The 21,336-nt window shown below is 33.3% G+C and overlaps 3 protein-coding genes across 5 annotated transcripts; 2 read left to right on the forward strand and 1 right to left on the reverse strand.

The window, feature by feature from the left end:
- Positions 1 to 892: 892 nt before the first annotated feature.
- LOC100254599 (3-hydroxyisobutyryl-CoA hydrolase-like protein 1, mitochondrial) lies at positions 893 to 10,038 on the forward strand. The gene is made up of 14 exons (XM_002266098.5): positions 893 to 1,243; positions 1,322 to 1,402; positions 1,810 to 1,878; positions 1,982 to 2,045; positions 2,395 to 2,474; positions 2,926 to 3,009; positions 7,267 to 7,351; positions 7,603 to 7,688; positions 7,772 to 7,893; positions 8,327 to 8,387; positions 9,182 to 9,280; positions 9,396 to 9,497; positions 9,570 to 9,611; positions 9,694 to 10,038. Exons 1-14 carry the CDS (start codon positions 1,145 to 1,147, stop codon positions 9,811 to 9,813), a joined length of 1,194 nt encoding a protein of 397 aa, XP_002266134.3. The 5' UTR covers positions 893 to 1,144; the 3' UTR covers positions 9,814 to 10,038.
- LOC100264208 (uncharacterized) lies at positions 10,032 to 13,266 on the reverse strand. Its single transcript, XM_010648229.3, has 14 exons — positions 13,029 to 13,266; positions 12,819 to 12,921; positions 12,614 to 12,739; positions 12,439 to 12,543; positions 12,238 to 12,321; positions 12,047 to 12,162; positions 11,863 to 11,964; positions 11,646 to 11,756; positions 11,273 to 11,329; positions 11,112 to 11,178; positions 10,959 to 11,012; positions 10,789 to 10,863; positions 10,583 to 10,618; positions 10,032 to 10,325 (listed from the first exon to the last, which is right to left on the reverse strand). The coding sequence occupies exons 1-14, from the start codon at positions 13,043 to 13,045 to the stop codon at positions 10,230 to 10,232; spliced, it is 1,149 nt and encodes a 382-aa protein (XP_010646531.3). The 5' UTR covers positions 13,046 to 13,266; the 3' UTR covers positions 10,032 to 10,229.
- Positions 13,267 to 18,015: 4,749 nt separating this feature from the next.
- LOC109122050 (VAN3-binding protein) lies at positions 18,016 to 21,113 on the forward strand. Of its 3 annotated transcripts, none has more exons than XM_059733775.1 (7): positions 18,016 to 18,688; positions 19,131 to 19,471; positions 19,561 to 19,939; positions 20,089 to 20,250; positions 20,355 to 20,404; positions 20,509 to 20,566; positions 20,663 to 21,113. In XM_059733775.1, exons 2-7 carry the CDS (start codon positions 19,214 to 19,216, stop codon positions 20,896 to 20,898), a joined length of 1,143 nt encoding a protein of 380 aa, XP_059589758.1. In that variant the 5' UTR covers positions 18,016 to 18,688; positions 19,131 to 19,213; the 3' UTR covers positions 20,899 to 21,113. The 3 variants fall into 3 exon arrangements, with proteins under 3 accessions (XP_059589758.1, XP_059589760.1, XP_059589759.1); XM_059733777.1 differs by lacking the exon at positions 18,016 to 18,688 and adding an exon at positions 18,756 to 18,918; XM_059733776.1 differs by lacking the exon at positions 18,016 to 18,688 and having other exon boundaries at positions 18,914 to 19,471.
- Positions 21,114 to 21,336: the final 223 nt, after the last annotated feature.

The raw sequence follows: 21,336 nt of genomic DNA on the forward strand, positions 1-21,336 counted from the left end.
TTTATAATATATTTTAAAAAAAATATATGAAAATTTTAATAATAAATAGGACAAAATTTTAAGTTAGCAATAGAAAAGTAAAATTAAATTTGTATGTCTTTTTATAAAATGAAAAAAATATGTGATGTAATATAATTTAATATTTTTCTTAAAAATCTACAAAATAAATAAATATTGTCAACTAAAATTGAGGTCAAGTTCAAATAACTTAATTTAATTATTGAAAATAATTATCCCAACCCACTCAAATATTATATTAGATGTGGGTTAGCTCCTATCAATCCATCCAAATTGCATCTCTAATAAAGATGAATGAAAAAAGTTTATTGTAATATGCAAAAGAATAGCTATAGAATCAAAGTATCCTCTAAAATGAGAAATGATAATGAAACGGGTTTTTTTATTACATGTGACCTCATACCACCTCGAATGGGACAAGTTTGAAATTAAAACAAATGGTTTAAGAATTTTTTTGAAACTAAGAAATGATTTAGGACAAGTTCAATTATACCCTTATTCCAACTTGATTATGTATATAATTGATTTTAAAAGATAATTTAATATAATTTTTAAAATTTTCTCATTTTTAATATTATAAAATAATAAAAACAAAATTTTAGTAAAATAAGTTAAAAAATTATAATATTTTATTTATTTATAAAATATATTTATTTTTAATATAATTAAAAAATTTTAAATTAATTAAAAAAAAAAAAAAAACGGGTTGAAGTGGGGTGGGCATGAAAAATTCTTATACCTATTCATCATTGTCAGGTGGGAATGAGAATAAGAAAAAAAATAAAAATAAAGACAACGAATTTTTGAAAAAAAATGCCTTTACTGGTAAAAAAACTTCCACTATGAAAATAATGAGAATCACAATTCATTGCTATACCCGGTATGGCAATAATCAAAGCATTGATCACATGTGGTCGGTAAGTACGGCAGTGGCAGTCAAGTGCCAAGTGCCAACCACCAGGTCCACCACCGTCCAGACTTCCAGTCATCTACAATAACAGCAGAGAAAACTGCTCATCAGAATCTCCAAGAATCTCCGATATCAGCTCGACTTTGTAAAACCCACAACCACTTACATACAAGGCTTTGTCTGAATAATATTCATAGCATTTCAAGAGCAAAAAGAATGGAAAGGTTCAAAGCCTTGAATCGTCTCTCTCATTACAGAAGAACCCTTTTTCCTCACAGCAGTGATTCTAATTCCAATAGCCTTTGCGATGACACAGTGAGTTCTGTTGTGAATTTTTCTTACTTTTCCTTTTCTAATGGATTGGAAGTAATGGGTGTAGGTTGGTGTTTTCAGGTATTGGTTGAAGGAAAAGCAAGTTCCAGAATTGTGACTCTCAATAGACCCCATGTTCTAAATGCTGTGGTGACTCCCATGGTGTGATGTTCTTTGACCTGTATTTATCATTTTGGTTTCTGGGTGTCTGTATTTATCATTTGGAAAATGCTTAAAGAGTTTTGGGTTTTTGAGAAAATAGGGTTTAAAGACAGCGATTCTGCCTTAACTGGATCACATAATTGTTCATTTCGGGCCTGTATTTATTTATTTTCTAAATGAAGAGCACTTCAATTTGATTTGTAGATTTCTAGTTGTTTTGGGTTTTCTGCTAATACTCATTAAGAAACCAATTTTGATTTCTGGTCCTTTTTTTTATTAGTTTATATTCTCAGATTTGAGTCATGTCCCCATTGGCAAAAGAAATTTTACTTGCAGATGTCTTATTAATTGAAAACCACATAGTAGGAAACTATCAACTATGTACTGAGATTTTCTAATGTTGTCAGGGGGTTAGGCTTATCGAACTGTATGAGTCCTGGGAAAAAGATCCCCATTTTGGTTTCGTAGTAATAAAAGTAAGCTTCACATTCCTTCTAATTGATCATTTTGGTTCACAAGGCTTTTTGAACATCTTGGGGTAACACTTGAACCTTTAACCCTTGCCTTGAGCCTTTGCAGGGCAGTGGCAAGGCATTTTCTGCCGGTGGAGATGTTGTCTGTCTTTACCAATTTATGGATGAAGGTGGGGATTGGTTTTTGTTTTGATCCAGAGTTGGTTGTATGACAAAAAAATATACGGATTAATGAATAAATGAGAACACAATATCGGTTTTGGAATCTGATTATGGAAATAATGCATGATATAGCCCATCTATGTGAGCTCATGTTATGAATCCTAGAAAAAGCAACATTGGTATGATGTATGAAAAATTTATAAGCTTTCTACGATGGATTCTCATTAGGAGTGCTTCATGGGTCAATCTTGCAGATTACATGCTTTTTTTTTTTTTTTTATAGGTTAGGTTCAATATTTACATGGTGCTTGTTGCTAAGTGCTAAAACTCTTCTAAATTTTAGTTTACTGTATTCAGGGAGGTTGGAAGATTGTAAAGATTGTTTCAGGACATTTTATGGTTTGATGTACCTCATACACACATATATGAAGCCACATGTAAGTCTTCTATACTTTTCTCAAGCATTGAAACTTAGAATATACACTAGATTCTTAGAATATGGATACCTTGGAAAAATATGGGTGCTATTATGTTGAATTTTGTTATCCATCCAATTTTGGCTTAAAAGTGTAATTCCATTTAGAACTAGCAAGTGTAACAATGATGCATTTTGATATTTACCTGAACTGTCTAGGCCTAATATTAAGTTGCACTAACTAGTTTGTTGGAGCTTTGTTAATGGATCCTGTTGAATTCAAATTAAGAACTAAGTGAACAAGTAGCATTGAAACAAGCAGTTGCTTCATGCGGAATTTGTAGAATATGAATCATGATAGGAGAGGACCAAATCATATGTCATGTTGAGAATAAAGGCTGTCTAGGTGGGTACAAATCTTTGACATGTATTCCTATATCATATTTTCCCTTTTTCTGTTGGCTTCCATTTAGGTGGCTTTAATAGATGGCGTGACAATGGGAGCTGGTGCAGGGATATCAGTCCTCGGGACATTTTGCGTTGCAACTGATAGAACTGTATGTAAATGTGGTATTATTGTTTCTTTACCTTTGAAGTGTCAACTTTAATGCTTAGTCTACATTTTTTTTTTCTTTGATAGGTTTTGATGCTTATTCTATGTATCATATAACTCTTATGTTAATTAAAGGATTAATTTGCATGATAATAAATAAAAGTTCAAAGTGGGATTTAATAAAATAAAAAACCTTTTAAACAGTTTGGCTGTTAACATTTTATATTACATTTATAGGTCAATATTAGAGGAATGGATTGAGAACAATAAATCTTAGAGATAGAGGGATATCTTGGAGATTCACAAATGGGATCATCCTTTGAATGGACTTAAGAGTCTGAGATCCACCAGAATTTCTCGTTCTTCTCATACCCTTACCATATAGCTATATATATGGCCTCTGTATTTCACTAGATGCTATAGCCTGGAAACACTTCAAACTCATGGACACTCATTGATGGAGAAGTTCTCATGTGGATTTCCTAAATTTGAAAAACAAATAGTATCCCATTCCAGTTATACATTGTATCATCAATTTGTCCTAGCCTGATCATAGCTGATGATCAAGTGGAGTGGAGGACATTGGTTAATTGTAAATTGCAAAGGAAGACATATTACAAATCAGACAAAGTGGAAAGATGAACTGTTTGACTTGAACTAAGACCCTCAAAATGTACATGGTTTGCTTGAATCTATGCCCAAACCAATTCCTGATATTAAATTTTGCCATTTACCCATTGCCCATTTGAGTCTAAGAATTGAATCCATGCTTTCAAACACACACTTGCACAGGAAAACACAAAAAATAGCTCCTGGATGACCATGAAAGGGAAAACCTAGTGGAACTTGCAATAGAAAAACACGGCTAACGACCATTATTGATCTGAGCCTACCAGTTGCAAAAATGCCCATATCATGCAAAATACTTGGCGTCTCTCTGAGCTTATTCCCTTAAATTCTACAACTTGAATTTTCTTCAATCATATCTTCATGCAATTCACCTAGAAATTCATAAACCTGTTACATAATAGCATTTCCACCCCTAGTTTAGGATGTTCTTACACCAGGTAACGGGGGAAACTGTAAATATCTTGCCTCTACCAATATGAATTTGGACTGTAATAGGTTGTTATAATATGGATGGTAAACAACAGTTGGTGGGAAAGGAGTGGTGGTAGTAAAGCCAGGATATGAGATAGGAAAACCATTTGTGGGTGGAGGTCAGCATTATGGTTTTAGGCCCCTTGCCAGAATCTTCAGTCCCAGTTTTCTGCTTAATAGTGTGGCATATAAACACACATTTCCATTGCTTGTCATTCCTCTTCCAGTGTGAAATTGTGTCACCTGATAGAAAATGCTTCTTTAAGCCTTTGCTTTATTTGGATCTAGGAAAGTATTAGGAAAAGGAAGAAAAAGTAGGAAGGAATTCAAAATCTTTTATTTGGTTTCTGTGGAAATGAGAAGGAAAATCAAATATTGTCTACAAACTTAGACATTTTCAAAATTTTCATTCTTGATTTAGAAGAGGAAAAAGAGAGAGAAATTTGAAGAAACATATTTAAAAGACTTGTTGAATTTAAACTTTTTCCCCCCTTCAATTTTTCTTTCCTTTCATTTCCTCTGTTTGGGAAATATTTTTTGAAACAACTCTTAAAAAAGAAAACATGATTTTTCCAAAGAATATCTTTTAATTGTTTTCACTTGTTTTTGAAGGATTGTTTTAAAAAATAATTATATAAATATGGAGAATAATTAAAAATAAAGTACTACAAATAAAAGATATTAGTAAAGCATATTTACAAATACAAAAAACAAGTTAAAAATATTTAAGTTTTCAAATAGACTTTTGTCCTACAAAACCTCAAAGAACAGTTTTCGAAAACTACTTTCAAAAATTGTTTTTTAGAATTGTTTTTGAAAACACTTTGCAAATAGAACCGAAAATTGTTTTTTGTTTTCTAATTGCCAAATGCAGTTTCTTTTTTATTTTTTATCATAGAGAACAAAAGATTGTTTTAAAAAATAGTTTCCAAACAGGGCCTGAATGTTCTCCATATACTTTGATTTTATTTTCTTCCTTTCTTATGCGAAGGTGTTTTTTCTTTCTTGTAATTCTTTTCTTGTGGAAATTTTCAACTCTTCCTTGTATTTAATCTTTTCTTTTTTTTCCTTTTCTCTCGACAAGTTATGTTTTCATTGGAAGAAGTAAATGAATAATAAAGGTAAACAATAGTTGCAAGGGATCTAATTTTTTGAACTGACTTTGCATGTCACTCTTATTCTTGTGGAGATTTCATCATCTTTGTATTTACTTTTTTCTTTTCTTTTCTTTCAACGAGTTTTGTTTTAACTGAAAGAAATAAAACAATAATAGAGTTAAACAGTGGTTGCAAAGGAATCTTATTTTTTGAATTAACAACCCATTTGGGAGTGAATTTAGGTGTTTGGAAGACTTTTGAAAACTACTTCTAAAAATCTAGAGAATCAATTCTTGGGCAATCATTTGGTGAGTAATTCTTCCAAGAATCACCTTTTTTGTTTTATAATATATTACCAAAAATATTATCAAAACACTTTTTTAGTTTATATCCAAGTATTAAGTGATTCTCCTTAAAAGTGTTTCTAATAAAAGTGCTCTACCAACAAAAGTGAAAAATCAATAATCTAGTAGGGTAACACCTAGAGGGGTTGAATAACAATTTTTACTCTTAATAGCCCAAAAATTGTTTCCTTTTAATTTGATTAATTCTGTTGAGAATATAGGGAAGATTAAAAAACAAGGCCTTAAGGCTTGGCTCGAGTGGTAAAGGGATGGGGAGGGTTTGTGGGAGGTTCTAGGTTCAAGTCCAAATGGGGGCAAAAATTTATCTATATATTAAAAAAACAAAGATTAAAAAACAACACACAAGACAAAAGATTTTTTACATGGAAAACCTACACATAATGTGTGAAGATAAAAAAAACCACGAGATCAGAGACCTCAAATCTACAATCCACAATATGAGAATGCAATGCACAGATTTACCTAGCAGAAGCTACCTTAAGACTTATTCTCTAGCACTTCATTTGCTCCCAGTGGATCTCTTCTCAACGCTCGAGTGGATGTAGATCTCCTTCACAACCCAACAAAAGTACAACAACCTTCTTTGAGAGCTTTGGGAATGGGAAAGAAACTAAGATTTTTCTAAACATTTGCATCAAACTCAAAAACCTATTTAGGAGAGGTATATATAGATCCAATGACCTAGTGGACTGATTCTAGAAGAATCCCAAAAATAAACCTTCAAAAATATTCGAAGATGGATCTTTGGAAACCTAGAAAACTCAGTTGCAAACACTTGAGCACCCTTGGAGCGCTTGAGTGCTCATTCAGTTTCTAAAACAATTTTAAAAATCGATTTTGCATAGTTTTAAAAACTTGGTGCATCCCATGCCATACCAATTCTAATTTTCCTTTTCCTGGACCTTTCCAAACTTACCTATGTCATCCCTTGTTGATCAACCAACAACCTTGAGTCTTGGAGAGTAAGACACATCTAGAAAGATCCTATGCCAAAATGAATGGGAACAAAATTGTCAATTTTAGACTACATGACCTAATATACCAACAAAAAGCACTACAAACTAAAATTGCTTGAAGTAGAATCATTCCCAAATGGGCTCTAACTCTGCTTGTGGCTCTAAAATGGATAAGCACTTCACTTCCTTAGGAAAGAAGAACCAAAGGAATCGTTTCAAAATTAATGTTCACGCATATCTTATTGTAATCTAGATCACTTGACCACTTACTACATTGTGTATGCAATCTCATGGTCTTTAGAAGCCACATGCAACCTTCTCTCACACGTGAGTTCAGTAAATAGGGAACAAAAGTTTAACAAGTTGACCATTTGACACATACTAAACCACCAGTTACCTAAAATCTTGGCTTGTAGCGATGAGTCAACAATGTCTATTAGGTCCAATAATGCTTAACACCCTACCTCGTATGTGACCTCCTTTTGCATGTAGGTTCAACAAATGGAGGAAGTAAGCAAATAGAGACGTGCACCTAAGACCTCATAGAACCAAAGCTCTTATATCATGTTAAATTACCTCATCCTACAAAGTTTTTGACGCAAGTGGTAGTTTAACAAGTTTTGTTCCAATATTGCCCTTATTTTGCTTGCTTGATTTTATATTTTGGAACTTCACCTCATTCTTTATATTCCTAACTGCAAAGTTCTTTTTCTTCTTCTTTTTATATTGAGGACAATTGCAGGTTTTTGGGACTCCTGAAGCTCTAATTGGTTTCCATCCTGATGGTGGGGCTTCATATTTCCTGTCACATTTACCTGGTTACTTAGGTAGGCCCTAGTGGAATTCATTTTTGTTTCTCATATACAGAATATTTGTTTTCCAGCAAGTTGGTATTTGTTCTACATTTTGATGTTTAAAATTTTTATTTTTCTGTTATAAACTCCAAAATGGAAATAATTATTATTTCTGCATACTATTCATCTTGCTAGCTAGATCTGATGGTTGCTGCACTCCATGTTCCCTATTAATAGACATTGCTTTATAGATATGGTGCTGGCCAATTTTGTTTTGTGTACAGGGGAGTATATGGGTCTAACTGGAGCCACACTTAGTGGAGCAGAAATGGTTGCTTGTGGGCTTGCTACTCACTATTCACTGAGTGCAGTTTGTTTCCTTCCACCCTTTTCTTTTATCATTATCTTGTGACAGTTCTTTTTGCCACGATAACATTGGTTTTGTGTTACCAGAAGATTCCTCTGATCGAAGAGCAACTTAAGACATTGCTTTCAGATGATCCTTCTGTCATAGAAGCTGTTCTAGCAAAATTTAGTGATGTTGCATATCCAGATGAGAGAAGTGTTCTTTGTAGGTATGTTTTTTATTATTCTTTAGTGTAACACATAACATATTTATAATTAATTTATTCCTTCTGTTTTGAGGCTTCTTAGAGTTTGGGAATTTGGGTTTCATGAATTGTGGCATAATTTTGAATTTTAAATGAGGAATAAGCCTTATATATATATATATATATATATATATATATATATATATTAACTACAGTAAGAAAATCTAAAATAGAATGGAAGCATATGAAGAAGATTCTATAGATAGTATCAAGTTCTGTGAGTCTCATGGGCATTATCTCTTTGAAACACCTTTTAGGCAAATAGATGTGTGCTGATAACTTCTAATATATAGTGGAACTTCCTTCCTTTGGATAGTATTCTTAACAAATAATCTTCTTCTTCTTCTTCTTCCCCCTCCCCCCCTCTATCTCTCTCTCTCTTTAATAACTTGTTCAGGATTGAGATGCTAGATAAATGTTTTGGCCATGACACAGTTGAGGAAATTGTCAATGCTTTGGTAAGATCTTCGTTTTTTTTTACATTTTTCTCTTTCAATAATAAATTAATATATTGAATCAAAGGTAAGGCTAGTTACAGATTCAATATGGTTAATGTGGAGGTGGTATGATGTGCCACAGTCTCCCATTTAAAGAACTGTGCTTATTCGAAGGACCAGAAACACTTGATGTTCTTCCATCCTCTTTATGGAATGTGCCTCCAACCAAGGGGCTTGGATTGCCAAATGATATCATAAATAGTCTAAATTGAAGGCTTTATCCTTGAGAAGCATCAAACAAAAAACACTTCCAGGAGGGATGATATGACCACTCTAAAATTACTTGAATCGTAGAAAGATTGGAGAGGAAATTTATAAATGCACCGCACAACCACTCAGACATGATTCTGCAAATGACAGTTCATAACTATTTGTCGATGATCTTCCTATTTATCTCCTAAAGCATACTAATCATGATAGTTAAATGAAGGTTTTCAAAGAAGGCAAACCTGCTAACTACCAGTAAGGACTCCATGCCAATATTTCATCTAACTGCTCATGTTGGAAATCCAAAGATAGTACCAAATTTATGCCGCTAACCATTGAAAATGGCTAAAAATGTATTGCTTAAATGGATGAAAATGCGGGTGTAGAAGTTACATTTTTCCTTCTGCAAATATGTGCTGAAACGATTTTGATACTTTTTTAGAGAACAAGGGTTTTATTGATGTCCTGTTTGTGGAGAATATTGCTACTTGAAGATTACCTAATGAGATATATTTGAATTATGCTTCCCAATAACTAAACTTTCTCAGGAAAGTGAAGCAACTGGATCAAATGATCCATGGTGTATTTCAACACTAAAGAAACTAAGACAAGCTTCACCTTTGAGCTTGAAGATTGCCTTAAGATCGGTGAGTTTATCTGACTTGTTTATCTTCTCTAAAATACTGTGTTACCAGAGATTCTTTATGGTCAAAGGATTTGGAAATTTCTTATGACTTAAGGATTGGTTAACTACTAATCTAGATAAGAGAAAGTAGATCCCAGACTCTTGAAGAATGCTTGATCCGTGAGTACCGGATCTCAGTTCATGCAATTTCTCGCCAGATCTCAAGTGATTTCTATGAGGTATGAGCAATGCAATCTTCTTCTGTTGGAAATTGTTGTCTTTTTGAGTTGTCTTATTCTGCAATTTATTAGGGTGTTCGGGCACGATTAGTGGACAGAAACTTTGCACCAAAGGTATGAATAACTTAGTTTCTTCTTACCATTGATTGTAAGGTGACCACATGGATTAGTTATTTTCATGATCTGAATTATGCAGTGGAACCCACCAAGGTTGGAAGACGTGTCCGAAGACATGGTTGATCGCTACTTTTTGCCACTTGGCGAATATGAGCCTGAACTAGAGCTACCCAAAAAACTACAGGAGGCCTTTGACTAGGTCAACATGCAAGTGCCATATTACAGTAGAATGTATCTGTGAAAGAAACCTGAGAAACGAACCACCTGCCAAAGAAAGTCCTTTGATGGGTGTCCTATGCATTCACTGATTTTCAGTGTATCAATTGCTGGTCTTGGTGTTGATGTCTCCACTGGATACTAAATAATGATGGCTGTATTCAATATCTTATGATTCTATCGACTTAATCTTTTGCTCGGTTTCTTATGATTCTATGTGCTAAACTTAGATCAAGACTTTATTTATATGATGATGTTAGTAACAGCTCTGGATCACCAAACAATATCCCTCAGTGTGTCTCTCAATAATCCCCAAAAGCTCGATAGGCAGAGACCTGGATCCAATGGCAGGTTTCAATGTGAATCAGGAGAAATACCGACTTCATGGCTCCTTGGGACTCAAGATGAGATTGAGATGGAATGGAAATACTCCTTTTCTGCTCTGTCCATCCGCCTTTCAAATTCTCTCCATTCATTGTTGCACCTTGCACGTACCTACAATTGTAGAACCAGATTTCAGTTCTCCATTTGGTTTCTGAGTGCTATAGAAAGAGGAAAAGAAACGGAAATTTGAAGTCCTAATGCCATCTTCCTTAGCTGTGATGCGAGTTAGTAATTTAAGGTTTTGAACAGATGATTATCTTCCTTAGCTGGCTTTCAGTCATGCAGCTCTCACAGACTCTCCAAGATTTCATTTCTTAGACAATTAAGAAGAGAATGATTTGAGAACAAAGAAAAGCTCAGCCTTTTACCCCTTCCCATGGTTGCCTTCCATCACCGGCTTGTCCCTGCCACACAAAGACGTCTATCATGACCCCTCTTCGGAAAAAGACAATATGAATGCCCACAATAAACATTTGACAACTCTTTTTTCTTCATGTACATAGCATTTCCTTGTGAATGTGTTGCTGAATAGCATTTCCTTGTGAATATGTTGCTGAATTAGAAGTGTTTTTACCTGGTTTCCTAGAGAAGGTACGGCTTTGTGTTTAATCCATTGTGCATCAACTACACCTATCCTTTCATGTGGCACCTACAGAATCAGAGTTAGAGATTTTCATACACACAAATTTTCATTTTCGGTTTCAACTGGTATAAAGCATGGCAGTAATTGTTCATTGTTCATACCTCCAAACATCTCTGAAGAGCAAGATCAAGACCCCACCCATGAACTAAATCATTCTGTGACATTTCAGAAGAGGAATAAGTTCATTGTCACCTAAAACTAAACGAAATTGCATTCTTGATCAGATTCATGGATGTGGGTCGCCAGAAAAATACCTGGATCATATGCCAAACACAGCGCCATGCTTCTCTTGAGAAGACTGGTGCCATAATCTCAACAAACCTGGAAATTCATAAGTAGGATCTCAGCACCTTTAATGCCTCATGTTTCCAGTGTAGATAATTTGATTTTATTACAATATTTAACGTAACCATACGCTGCACATGGTGGCAAAAGGGGGCCAGCACACCAGTTGGGTTTATCCTCTGCTTCCCTGCAATCACCAAAACGTACTCAGACATAAAAGATGACTCCAGAGGTGGGAGGGAGTCCCTCTTAGTTTACAAATCTTTGCTTCATACTCTCTTCAATCACAGTTCACCACTTGGTCCTTTCATCAATTTAATCAAAGTTCAGCCTTGCAGGGCGTTATGGTAGGTAGTCATCACCCATTTTTCAATTTCTTTTTTGGCAGAAAAAAAGCCTGGTATCTGGAGGCAGTAATGTGGCTCACTGTGATTGATTGGTACACCATTCAAACCACAGAGGAATTGAATGCTACTTCAAAAATGTTAAAAGTGTAGTTATACTTATGGACTTCAACATCGTCCCTCTTCTTTGTCATCGACCATACGAAGTAGCTTGGGTCTAATCCGGGCTGCGATATTTCTAAATCATGTTTTCTAATAAGCTTTATATACCTGTTTCAATACCAAACACAACAACAACAAAAATATTACATAAATGATAAAACAACCTATGCTTAAAACAGGGGAGCCAAAACATATTACATTTGATGGTACTCACTCCTCAGCATTGAAATGCTCAACATCAAGATCTTCATCCCATATGAAAATGTAGTCATATTGGGCTACTATGTTAGGATGGAGGAAGCGTTTGGCATACCACCTGTAAAAATGGCATCTACTACTGAGGAATTTAGGCATGGTTGTGGGAGAAAACATCACAAAGAAAATTCGGGTTTTATTACCACTTCGTTTGTTTTTTCACACTGATATGAATGGCTCGTCGTGACCATTCAAACTGGTCCCATTCACTTGCCTTCCCATCATAGTGGAACAATATAACTGAGAAATTCTCTGAGAACTAGAGCAACCAAGTATTGGGTCATGAAAAAAGACTAGATCAAACTAAAGAAACCAACTGTAAGAATTCACAGACCTTGGAGACTATAGAATTCACCATGTCCTTCTGGGGATATCCAACAGTTAACGACAGTAGGTACTTGGGTTTTACTACTAAATCCTACAATCCAAGAGCCAAAAAAAAAAAAAAAAAAGGCCCATCACATTGACTCTGGTAATCTGTTTGGTAGCTGAGAAGATTTGTTCAGGCTACTGAAAAATGGAATAAACCCCATACCTCACTAGGATCTCCCTGCAATCTATGGAGATAAAAATCTGAATAAGGCTCGATGATACCAGGGGGCAATGACTCTGCTCCACGTGGATTTGCCACCTCATGAATCTGCAATGTGGTTTTAAGCTAAGTTCAGATTGTTAACTACTATACCTTCTACACATGTAAATTTGCTTACCTTGACACAATCCCCTAAGCTTGAACTTAGACCAAAGCTTCCAAGACCTGTATATAATAAGGCTTCATTAATCATTTTCATATACCTGTCGTCCTCAGCATTCAAGCTGAATCTAGGCATCTCAACCTGACAAAAAAAAAAAAAGCTTGTTTAAAATCAGGATGCATCTGTACAATGAAACATACAGCCCTTTGGATGAAGCTACCTTGACTGTTGAAGGCCTTGAAATTGAAGACCCCAGAAAGAATCCCACAACAGCACCACACATGGCGAACAGGATTAGCCTACGTCCTGTCTCAACTTTCACTCTGTGGTGGTGAGAACATAGAAACAGATAAACAACACAAAGAGCTAGCAGAATATGAATTCTTCAAATGCAAACGGTGATCATTCAAGTTTTTAGCAGAATGGTTACCTGTGAATTGACCCCATCTTTGATATCTATATCAAAACAATTGCAGACTTGACCAGCCTTCTATCTTCCTAGACTGCAAGAAAATTACAGGAGGAATTTCACTGATGAGGTGAGAAGAAACCCACATAGGAATTCATTGACGCCTGGTCCTTCATGCAATATGCCCTACTATATTTCACTAGGACATGCCAAGACTCTTCACTTTTCCCAGAAAAAAATAAACTATTATCACATACCCAAGGCCTAAAACACAGAATCTAGCATCATACCAATGGCCACATTGAATCAACGTAGAAGATGATGAAAAACAAGTGGGCATCTTTAAAGCTATTCAATGGCAATGGCAGCCATTAAAGGTCTTCAGTTTTATGCTCGGGATTTTTGCTTCTCTTCTTTCAGTTTTTTGCCTGAGATTTTTGTTTCTTTTTTCAATTAAATGCCCTTGCAGTTTTTGAAGAGAAAAAGAGGAAAAATGTAAGTTGGTCTCATTTCAATTAATGGAAGTAAAGAAAATTTTATTTCATAAGAGACTAATTACGATTTATTTTGGGATTTATTAGGAATTAAAAAGAGAATAATGGTGTGATTATTCTATATGTTTAATTTTTATTTTTTTTCTTTTTCTTTTTCCTTTTCCTTTTATTTTTTTTTCAATTTTCTTTCTTAAGCATAATTTATTTCCTAATAGAGTAAAAAAGTATATTCATTTATTTAATTTTGGTATCACATAATTAAAAGCAATATTTTCAAATAATCTGAAAGTGATGCTATTAGCACTACGGACCTATGAAACAATAGGAAGAGGATCCAATATTATTGTTCAAGAGATTAAGTGCTTATTTGAGAGTAATTTTAAAAAATGTTTTTAATTTTTTTAATACTTAAAAATAACTCTTTTGTTAAAAAGTTTAATTATTAAAGAGATAAAAAATATTTTTTAAGATTATTATCATGATAATTTTTTTACTTATTTGTTATTTATTTTTATAAATTTAAAATTTTCCCTCATTGTTTATTTATGACTCCTTTTTAAGGGGCCCTAATTCCTTGTTTATTTTAGTAATTTTCCTCCAATTAGCCTTCAATCTAACTTTTGAATTCAATAATTTTAGCAAAAAAAATTCGTTTAATTTGACTTTATTATTATTATTATGAGAATAAATTTTACTATTTCTGGTTTCACGCTTGAAATTTGTTAATTCTAATACCGAGATAGAATCATCTTGATTTCAAACTTTTGTTTTAAAATATTTTATGAAATTTTAATTATGGGTTCTATCAATTTATTCTTCGTATAAACTCTTAATAATGTCGCAATTATATTAAATAAAAATTTATTATTGAATATAAAAAAATTTTAAATATTTATTTAACATGTAATTTAGTGAATAATATGATATTAAATCATGACAGATATGTTAAAATTTATACAGTTCAAAGTAGTGGAATTAAAATTAAAATATCACAAAGAAAAAATAGATTCTATTTTTGCTTTTAGTTTTTTCTACTACTTTATTTTTATGCTATTTTTTATTTTACTATTGATAAAATGATGCATTTCAAGTATAAACAAATGTTTTCTATCGTTTTAATTTATTTATATTTTTTAGTGATAAAATGATGAATTTTCATATAAAAAATTAAAGTTGTGTTTGGTTTGGAAACCCTTTTATTTTTTTTATTTTTTTTTATAGATATGGATTTTATTTTCTTTTTTCCTTTTTCTTGGAAACAGTTTTGACTAAAAATCAAAATTATTAGAAAATCTTGTTTGGAATATAAAAAATATTGAAATAATATATGTTGTCACTATTATATTGCATTTCTTTGTTATTATTTTTTATTTTTCTTGTTATATTAAAATGGTATAATAAAATATTTTAATATATTTATAAGCACCAAATTACTTCTTAATATATATAGATACACTTAAGTTGACTTAACTTAAAACATCATTAAGTTGTTGATTTAAAACTTATTACTTAATTATTATTTTAAATATTAAGGTTGTTGATAAAATTAATTTAAAATTTGTTCTAAATTATCATATGAGTATATTTATCCTCATAAACTATAATTAAGATAAACATGATCAAGTAATAATGAAGGTTATAGAATAACAAAAAAGATCGGAGGCAATTAAAATAAATAAAAATAAAAAGGTAAAATGATAAGAATAAATTAATTATTTTTACTTGTTACTTAAAGTTATTTTATTAAATATATTTAATTTATTTAATGATTTAAATTAAATTATTAACTTACTTTAAGTTATTAAGTTGATTTATCAAACATCCACTAAGTCTTCTATTTCTTTTTTCTTTCCTTGTTTTCATCCTTTCAGAAAATATTTTTCATATTTTTAACAAAAAATTGAAAACACTTGAGTGATGTTTTCACTTTTCCTGTTTTTCAAACCCAATTTTTTAAAAATTGAAAATGAAAAAATAGTGTCCAAATATGTTTTCAAACCTAATTTTTGTTTTCTAACAAAAATAGAAAAGTGTAAGCAAGCAAGGCTTAATTTTCCTACTTTTTAATTTATTTTTGGTTTTATTTTTATTTTAATTATTTTACTTTATTTTTAATGTCAAGTAAAAGTTAAAATTCTCAAAATTTATTCAATGTAATTACTTTTATTTTTTCTTCTTCCAATGAACCCAATCCCATACAAGTCCAAAAGAAATGAAAATAAAACATATATTTAAAAAAAAAAAAAAAGTCTTGGACAGAAAAATAAAGCCTTTGAAATTTTGGGCCGCTGTGGTCGAGTTTAAAGGTAGCCCAAAAGGACTTCAAGCCCAGATGGAAATTATTAAGTCATTTAGGGCCCAAATCCATCTTCTGAACCGCAACCAACCTTTGTTTGAAAGCGGTGGCCAGATGGAGAACGACATCATTGCTGAGCTGTTATGCATCCACGAAAACGGAGAAACTTACAAACGAGCGATCATGTATTATTTAATATATATATATATAAGATTATTTTTATATATTCAATCACATAATATAAAAAAAATTATTTATAAATTTTAATTATTTTAGTCATGAGTATGGTTAAATGTAAGAAAATTTTCATATTTTTTTAATAAAAAATATTGGAATACAATATAATTTTTAATTTAAACAAATATTGTGTATTAAAAATTAATATATATTTCATTTTATTTTTATTTTAAAAAAAATAAATATAAGTATAACACAATATACCCGATTGCATATACTATTTTATGATTTTATACCCATTAGATATAATATCCCTTTGAAAATGATATCTTAACATATGCACTTTTTATCCCATGGAATATGATACATATTCTATCATATTATATTCAACAAATCTAAATAAGTAATTAATAATTATTACGTCTTATTTAATAATAAAAATTAAGTTTTATTTAAATCATATTGATTAACCTTCTAATCTAATATATTTATAATTTAATTAATTTATTTGTTCAAAATCATATTATATGGGTGGCTCTAAAAATAATTTGTTAATTAAACGATTTATGCATATTAATACAAATTTAATTTAAATGCAATAATATTCAATTCAAATCAATTAAAAACGTATTTATTGATTTTCATGCAATGATTTATAGTGAAAATTAAAGAAAACGAAAAGAAAAACACACAGATATAACGTGGTTCAATTGATATCTACGTCAATGGGAAAAGGGAAGAAGATTTTTACTATATCACAAATTAGGGTTATACAAAAGGGTATTTATATTAACCCTCAAGTAATGAAATTTCAAAAAATACCCTTAAACCATATCACAGGGGGGCAACAGTATTTATATTAACCTTCAAGTAATGAAATTCTAAAAATACATTTGAATCGTACCATAGGGAGCGTTGCCCCCCATACCCCCTTAACCTATCGTTCGTCCATAACAATAAAAATACAAGTTTAAATGACAAATGTCGTCACTTCACTTCGTTTCGATATTTATCCATTTTTTTCTATATGTGTTTCACTTAATATGAGCTACGGTAATAAATTTAAATCATGTCAACAAATCATATTAAACTTTTTCATCTTTTAGGTCACCTACCAAAGCACATCAAGAATCTCTGGTTGGCAGTGATATTTTGTAATGAAGGTGGAAACCATGCCACGAGGACGTCGACTGATAGACACATCTTCATTCTGAAGCATAAATATGAGGTGTGTGTAGCTTGGCAACCTCTAATAAATCGAAACGTGGTATGACACGATAAAAAGCAAGCTTAGAAGTGTACTTTGCTACATTCGAAGTCATCAAAAACCAGCAGCCTTGTTTGAATTTTTGCCCATACATTTGTGATCATAGACAGCAGAAGAGGAATAATGCCAGCTTCATTTAAGTTTTCAATTTCAAAATCATGTCTGGGGACCTCACAAATGGGCTTCCTTGCCACTCAACACATTAAAAATGTTTTTTATTTCTTGAATACGGTCCAAAGTCCTATGAAATAAACAAAATGCTTTGAAATTGAATCACAAAAGTGGAATAATTGTTTTCATCTTTTTTTATACTAAAATAAATCTCATAAGTGAACCCACCAAAATTATGGGTTTAGTTCTTTTGTGATTGTAACGGATGTGACGTGCCACGGTTCATTTACGTGTGGACCTTTTGGGACCACTACATTCATTAAAGAAAGGAAGACGGGTCGGTGGTTTGGCATTCCTGGTCAACTTTTGTACTTGGGCTCCTGTTGATTTTGATGTACATTGCCCAACAACAGGGTTGGAGGATGGAACAAATTGAATGTATAGGTGTTCATTGATTAGATTAGATTAATTTCAATTGCTTTATATAAGTAAAATTTTAGGGTATCGAATTGGTACTTATTGAAAATGTAAACCAGATTATCGATGGTTTATGATGAAATCTAAATTATTAAAAAATGATACAAATATATAAGATCAAAATATGAAATAAGTGTATAACATTATTTTGGTTTATCCCGGGTTTTTATTTGTATATAATCCGTTCAATAATAACACCCTTTATAAAATTCTATTTCCTTAAAATTATAAAACTAATTTAGATTTACATATCATTTGAAAATTTTGAAAAATAAGTCCCTAATAGCATATTATTAATCTCTCAATCCTTAGAAAATTTCGTGGAATCTCTCCTCTTGAATCAAGCTCCTCCATGCATGGCCCATATCGCCGACCACCGACAGTCCGTCTCCTGGAGCTGAACCCCGGCCAAGGAAGGAGATATAAAAGGAGGGCCGGCCACCTTGGTGATATAACATTACAATATTCATCAACTCAAATGCTTGCTCATAGGTACGTGAGCTGAGCTGAGCTGCATGACTACTACAAAACAATCCCCGCTGAACCCGGGGAATGTTCTCAGCTCTTTCTATCTTGTATTATCAGTTTTTCATTAATATATCTCGTACTTTCGCCAATTCCGCTTACGCTGTCTCTCTACTCTTTTTGACTCTTGTGAAAGAAATCTAACCTCGATTCATGCAAGGTTTTGAGCACGAGGTTTCGTTATCAATTCATGTAATCCAGAGTGTCTCCCCTGTGTTTTTTTGGTCTTCCACCCTCTTGTCTCCCCTCTCTCTCTCTCTCTGTTTATTATATAAGGTGTTTGTCCCAAAGGTGGTGGTGTAGGTTCTGAGCTGTTGAGGTTAAGCTTGCTGAGGTATGTCTCACATGGGTTCTCTATAATTCTCTCGAGTGTTACACGTTTTGAGGTTCTATAGCTTTCCAAGTCTAATCTCATCTGACCTTTTCTCCTTTTTCTCCTTTTCTCTTCAACTACATTTATCCTTATCTTTTCTTGTGGAACTAGCATACGAGTCTATGCCACACCTACTTTTCTTACTTTTGAGACTGAATCTAGCTAACAGTTTTTCCTTTTCCCTTCAAAAAGTAAGGAAAAAAGTACATGTAATATGCTTGTTCAATAATGGCCCGTTTTCTAGTTCTCTGTATCTGAACTGGATCTTTCTGCCAGTGCTTCTATTGATAAATATAGCCTTGAATTCATTAACCCATTCATATTCCTCTTCTACTCAATTATGGGTCTTGTTTTGTTTACTTCAATATATATGCTCACCTTTGCCTTCAACTGATCAAAGCAGGAAAATTTGCTGGAACACACAGCCAAGAAAATCTTTCAACAGATTGAGGTATCTGAATTCGCTTTGTTTGCGGAAAAGATAGAATGGAGGGTGGTCAGTTTTGGGGGCAGAAGATGGGTAATTTGCATGATCTAGAGCACGCAGAGGATGGTGGTGAGCTGAAACTGTGGTCACAATTTCCATCCATCCCTCAACCTCAAACGCCGAAGGAGCCAATGGAGTTCTTGTCCAGATCCTGGAGCCTTTCTGCTCTGGAAATTTCAAAAGCTCTTAAAGAGAAGCAGTGTGTTCTTGAAAAAAATCCCAGCATAATCCCAGAAATGGTTGCTGCACCACAGCTTGTAAGTTATCCTTTGGTAACAGCTGTTTTGCTTTCTTTGCCTTCTGTTCCCCCTATCTCATATATGTATATGGACCGTATATCTTGCAGACAGGAAAGGTTATGAACTGGGTTAATACTCGAAGAACAGTATCAATAGGTAAATGGTTCCACCACAAGGAGTTGGGAAGTAGCGGGGTGAAGAAGAAAGATAGGATGCGGGTGGAGAATGCCCGGGTGCATGCCACCATGTCTGTTGCTGGACTGGCTGCAGCCTTGGCTTCAGCGGCTGCAGCAGAGAACTCCAGTGGATCAGGCTCGAAAATGAGAGCGGCTTTGGCATCAGCCACAGAACTCCTGGCATCACATTGCATTGAGATCGCTGAATCAGCAGGAGCTGATCACGATCGGTTGGCATCGGTTGTCAGATCAGCAGTGGATATTCAAAGTCCTGGTGATCTAATGACTCTCACTGCTGCAGCTGCAACAGGTACTTGCTCTTCAGTCTAGCATCTTATTCTTTTCTTTTCTTTGGATCCTAGGACTTTCTGGAGAAGTCTCAAGTTACAACCCAAGATCTTGAATTTTTCTCCCCAAAAACCACTAATTAACTAGAAGCCTTTTTCCAATGAAACCCAGCTTTGAGAGGAGAAGCAGCCCTGAAAGTAAGATTGCAGAAAGAAACAAGAAAAAATGCAAGTATAAGTCCCTATGAAGCTCCTTTTGTTGCTGATTTCCACAGTGAAATGGAAGAACAGGATCCTCCCTGCACAGGTGAACTACAGCAGCACACACAAAAGGGTAAACTCTTCACTTAAAGCTCAACATCAGTTTCCCTAAATTTTCAACATCATATCAATAATTTTGATCACTTGATCTAAATTACCTGCAATTGGAATTCTCAGGAGTGCTTCGGTGGAAGCGTGTCACTATCTATATCAATAAGAAATCACAGGTATATAAACTCAACTCATCAGTTTCTCTGATATAAACTTATCAATTACTATTGGTTAGCAATATAAACTTATCGGTTCCTCTGATATACGACTCCTACGGCAGGTAATAGTTAAGCTCAAAAGCAAACATGTTGGAGGAGCCTTCTCCAAAAAGAATAAATGTAAGCACTCATCTTCGTATTTTCTTCTGCTGTGTGCACCCTTTTGGCTTGAAAAGCTTCAAATGTCTCCCTCCTGATGTAGTCCTTTGGTAACAGGTGTTGTTTATGGAGTCTGCAATGAGACCGCTGCATGGCCCTTCAGAAAAGAAAGAGAAAACATCGAAGCCTATTTTGGACTGAAAACTGCACAGGGTTTTCTAGAGTTTAAGTGCAAGAGCAAGATCCATAAGCAGACCTGGGTTGATGGGATTCAGAATCTCCTCCGTCGAGTCAGTTGCATTGAAGCCACTGAACACTCCTTGGAAATCTTAAATATCAATAAGAGCATTTGATTCTTTTGTGCATATGTATTTTAAGAATACAGGAGATAAAACCTCGCTAATGTTTTGTACTGTGTGACCAAACATATAAGAAGAAATGCTATTTTAAGTAAATGAGAGAAATAATTATACCTCATTCTCCCACAATCATATTTGCATCAGAGTCTCATAGTAGACTACGTTGAATGTATAATTATCATATTGAAATGAAACTTGGAGATTTTCTATGACTAAGTTAGCAGTAGATGCCTCAATGAGGCAGTATACATGCAATACATAAATTGGCATATTGACATCACAATCACAATATTATGCACCTTAACTGACAGCATTGATGCATAACATTTTTCTGAATTTTATTTTCCATCAAAACAAACAGAGCGATGATCAGTGATGGAGTCAAATTCTGATCCACAACTCAACAGCCAACTTATTATGCATGACCAAGTT

Source organism: Vitis vinifera, chromosome 2, assembly GCF_030704535.1.
Source record: "Vitis vinifera cultivar Pinot Noir 40024 chromosome 2, ASM3070453v1".
In the NCBI taxonomy this organism is placed as follows: Eukaryota; Viridiplantae; Streptophyta; class Magnoliopsida; order Vitales; family Vitaceae; genus Vitis; species Vitis vinifera.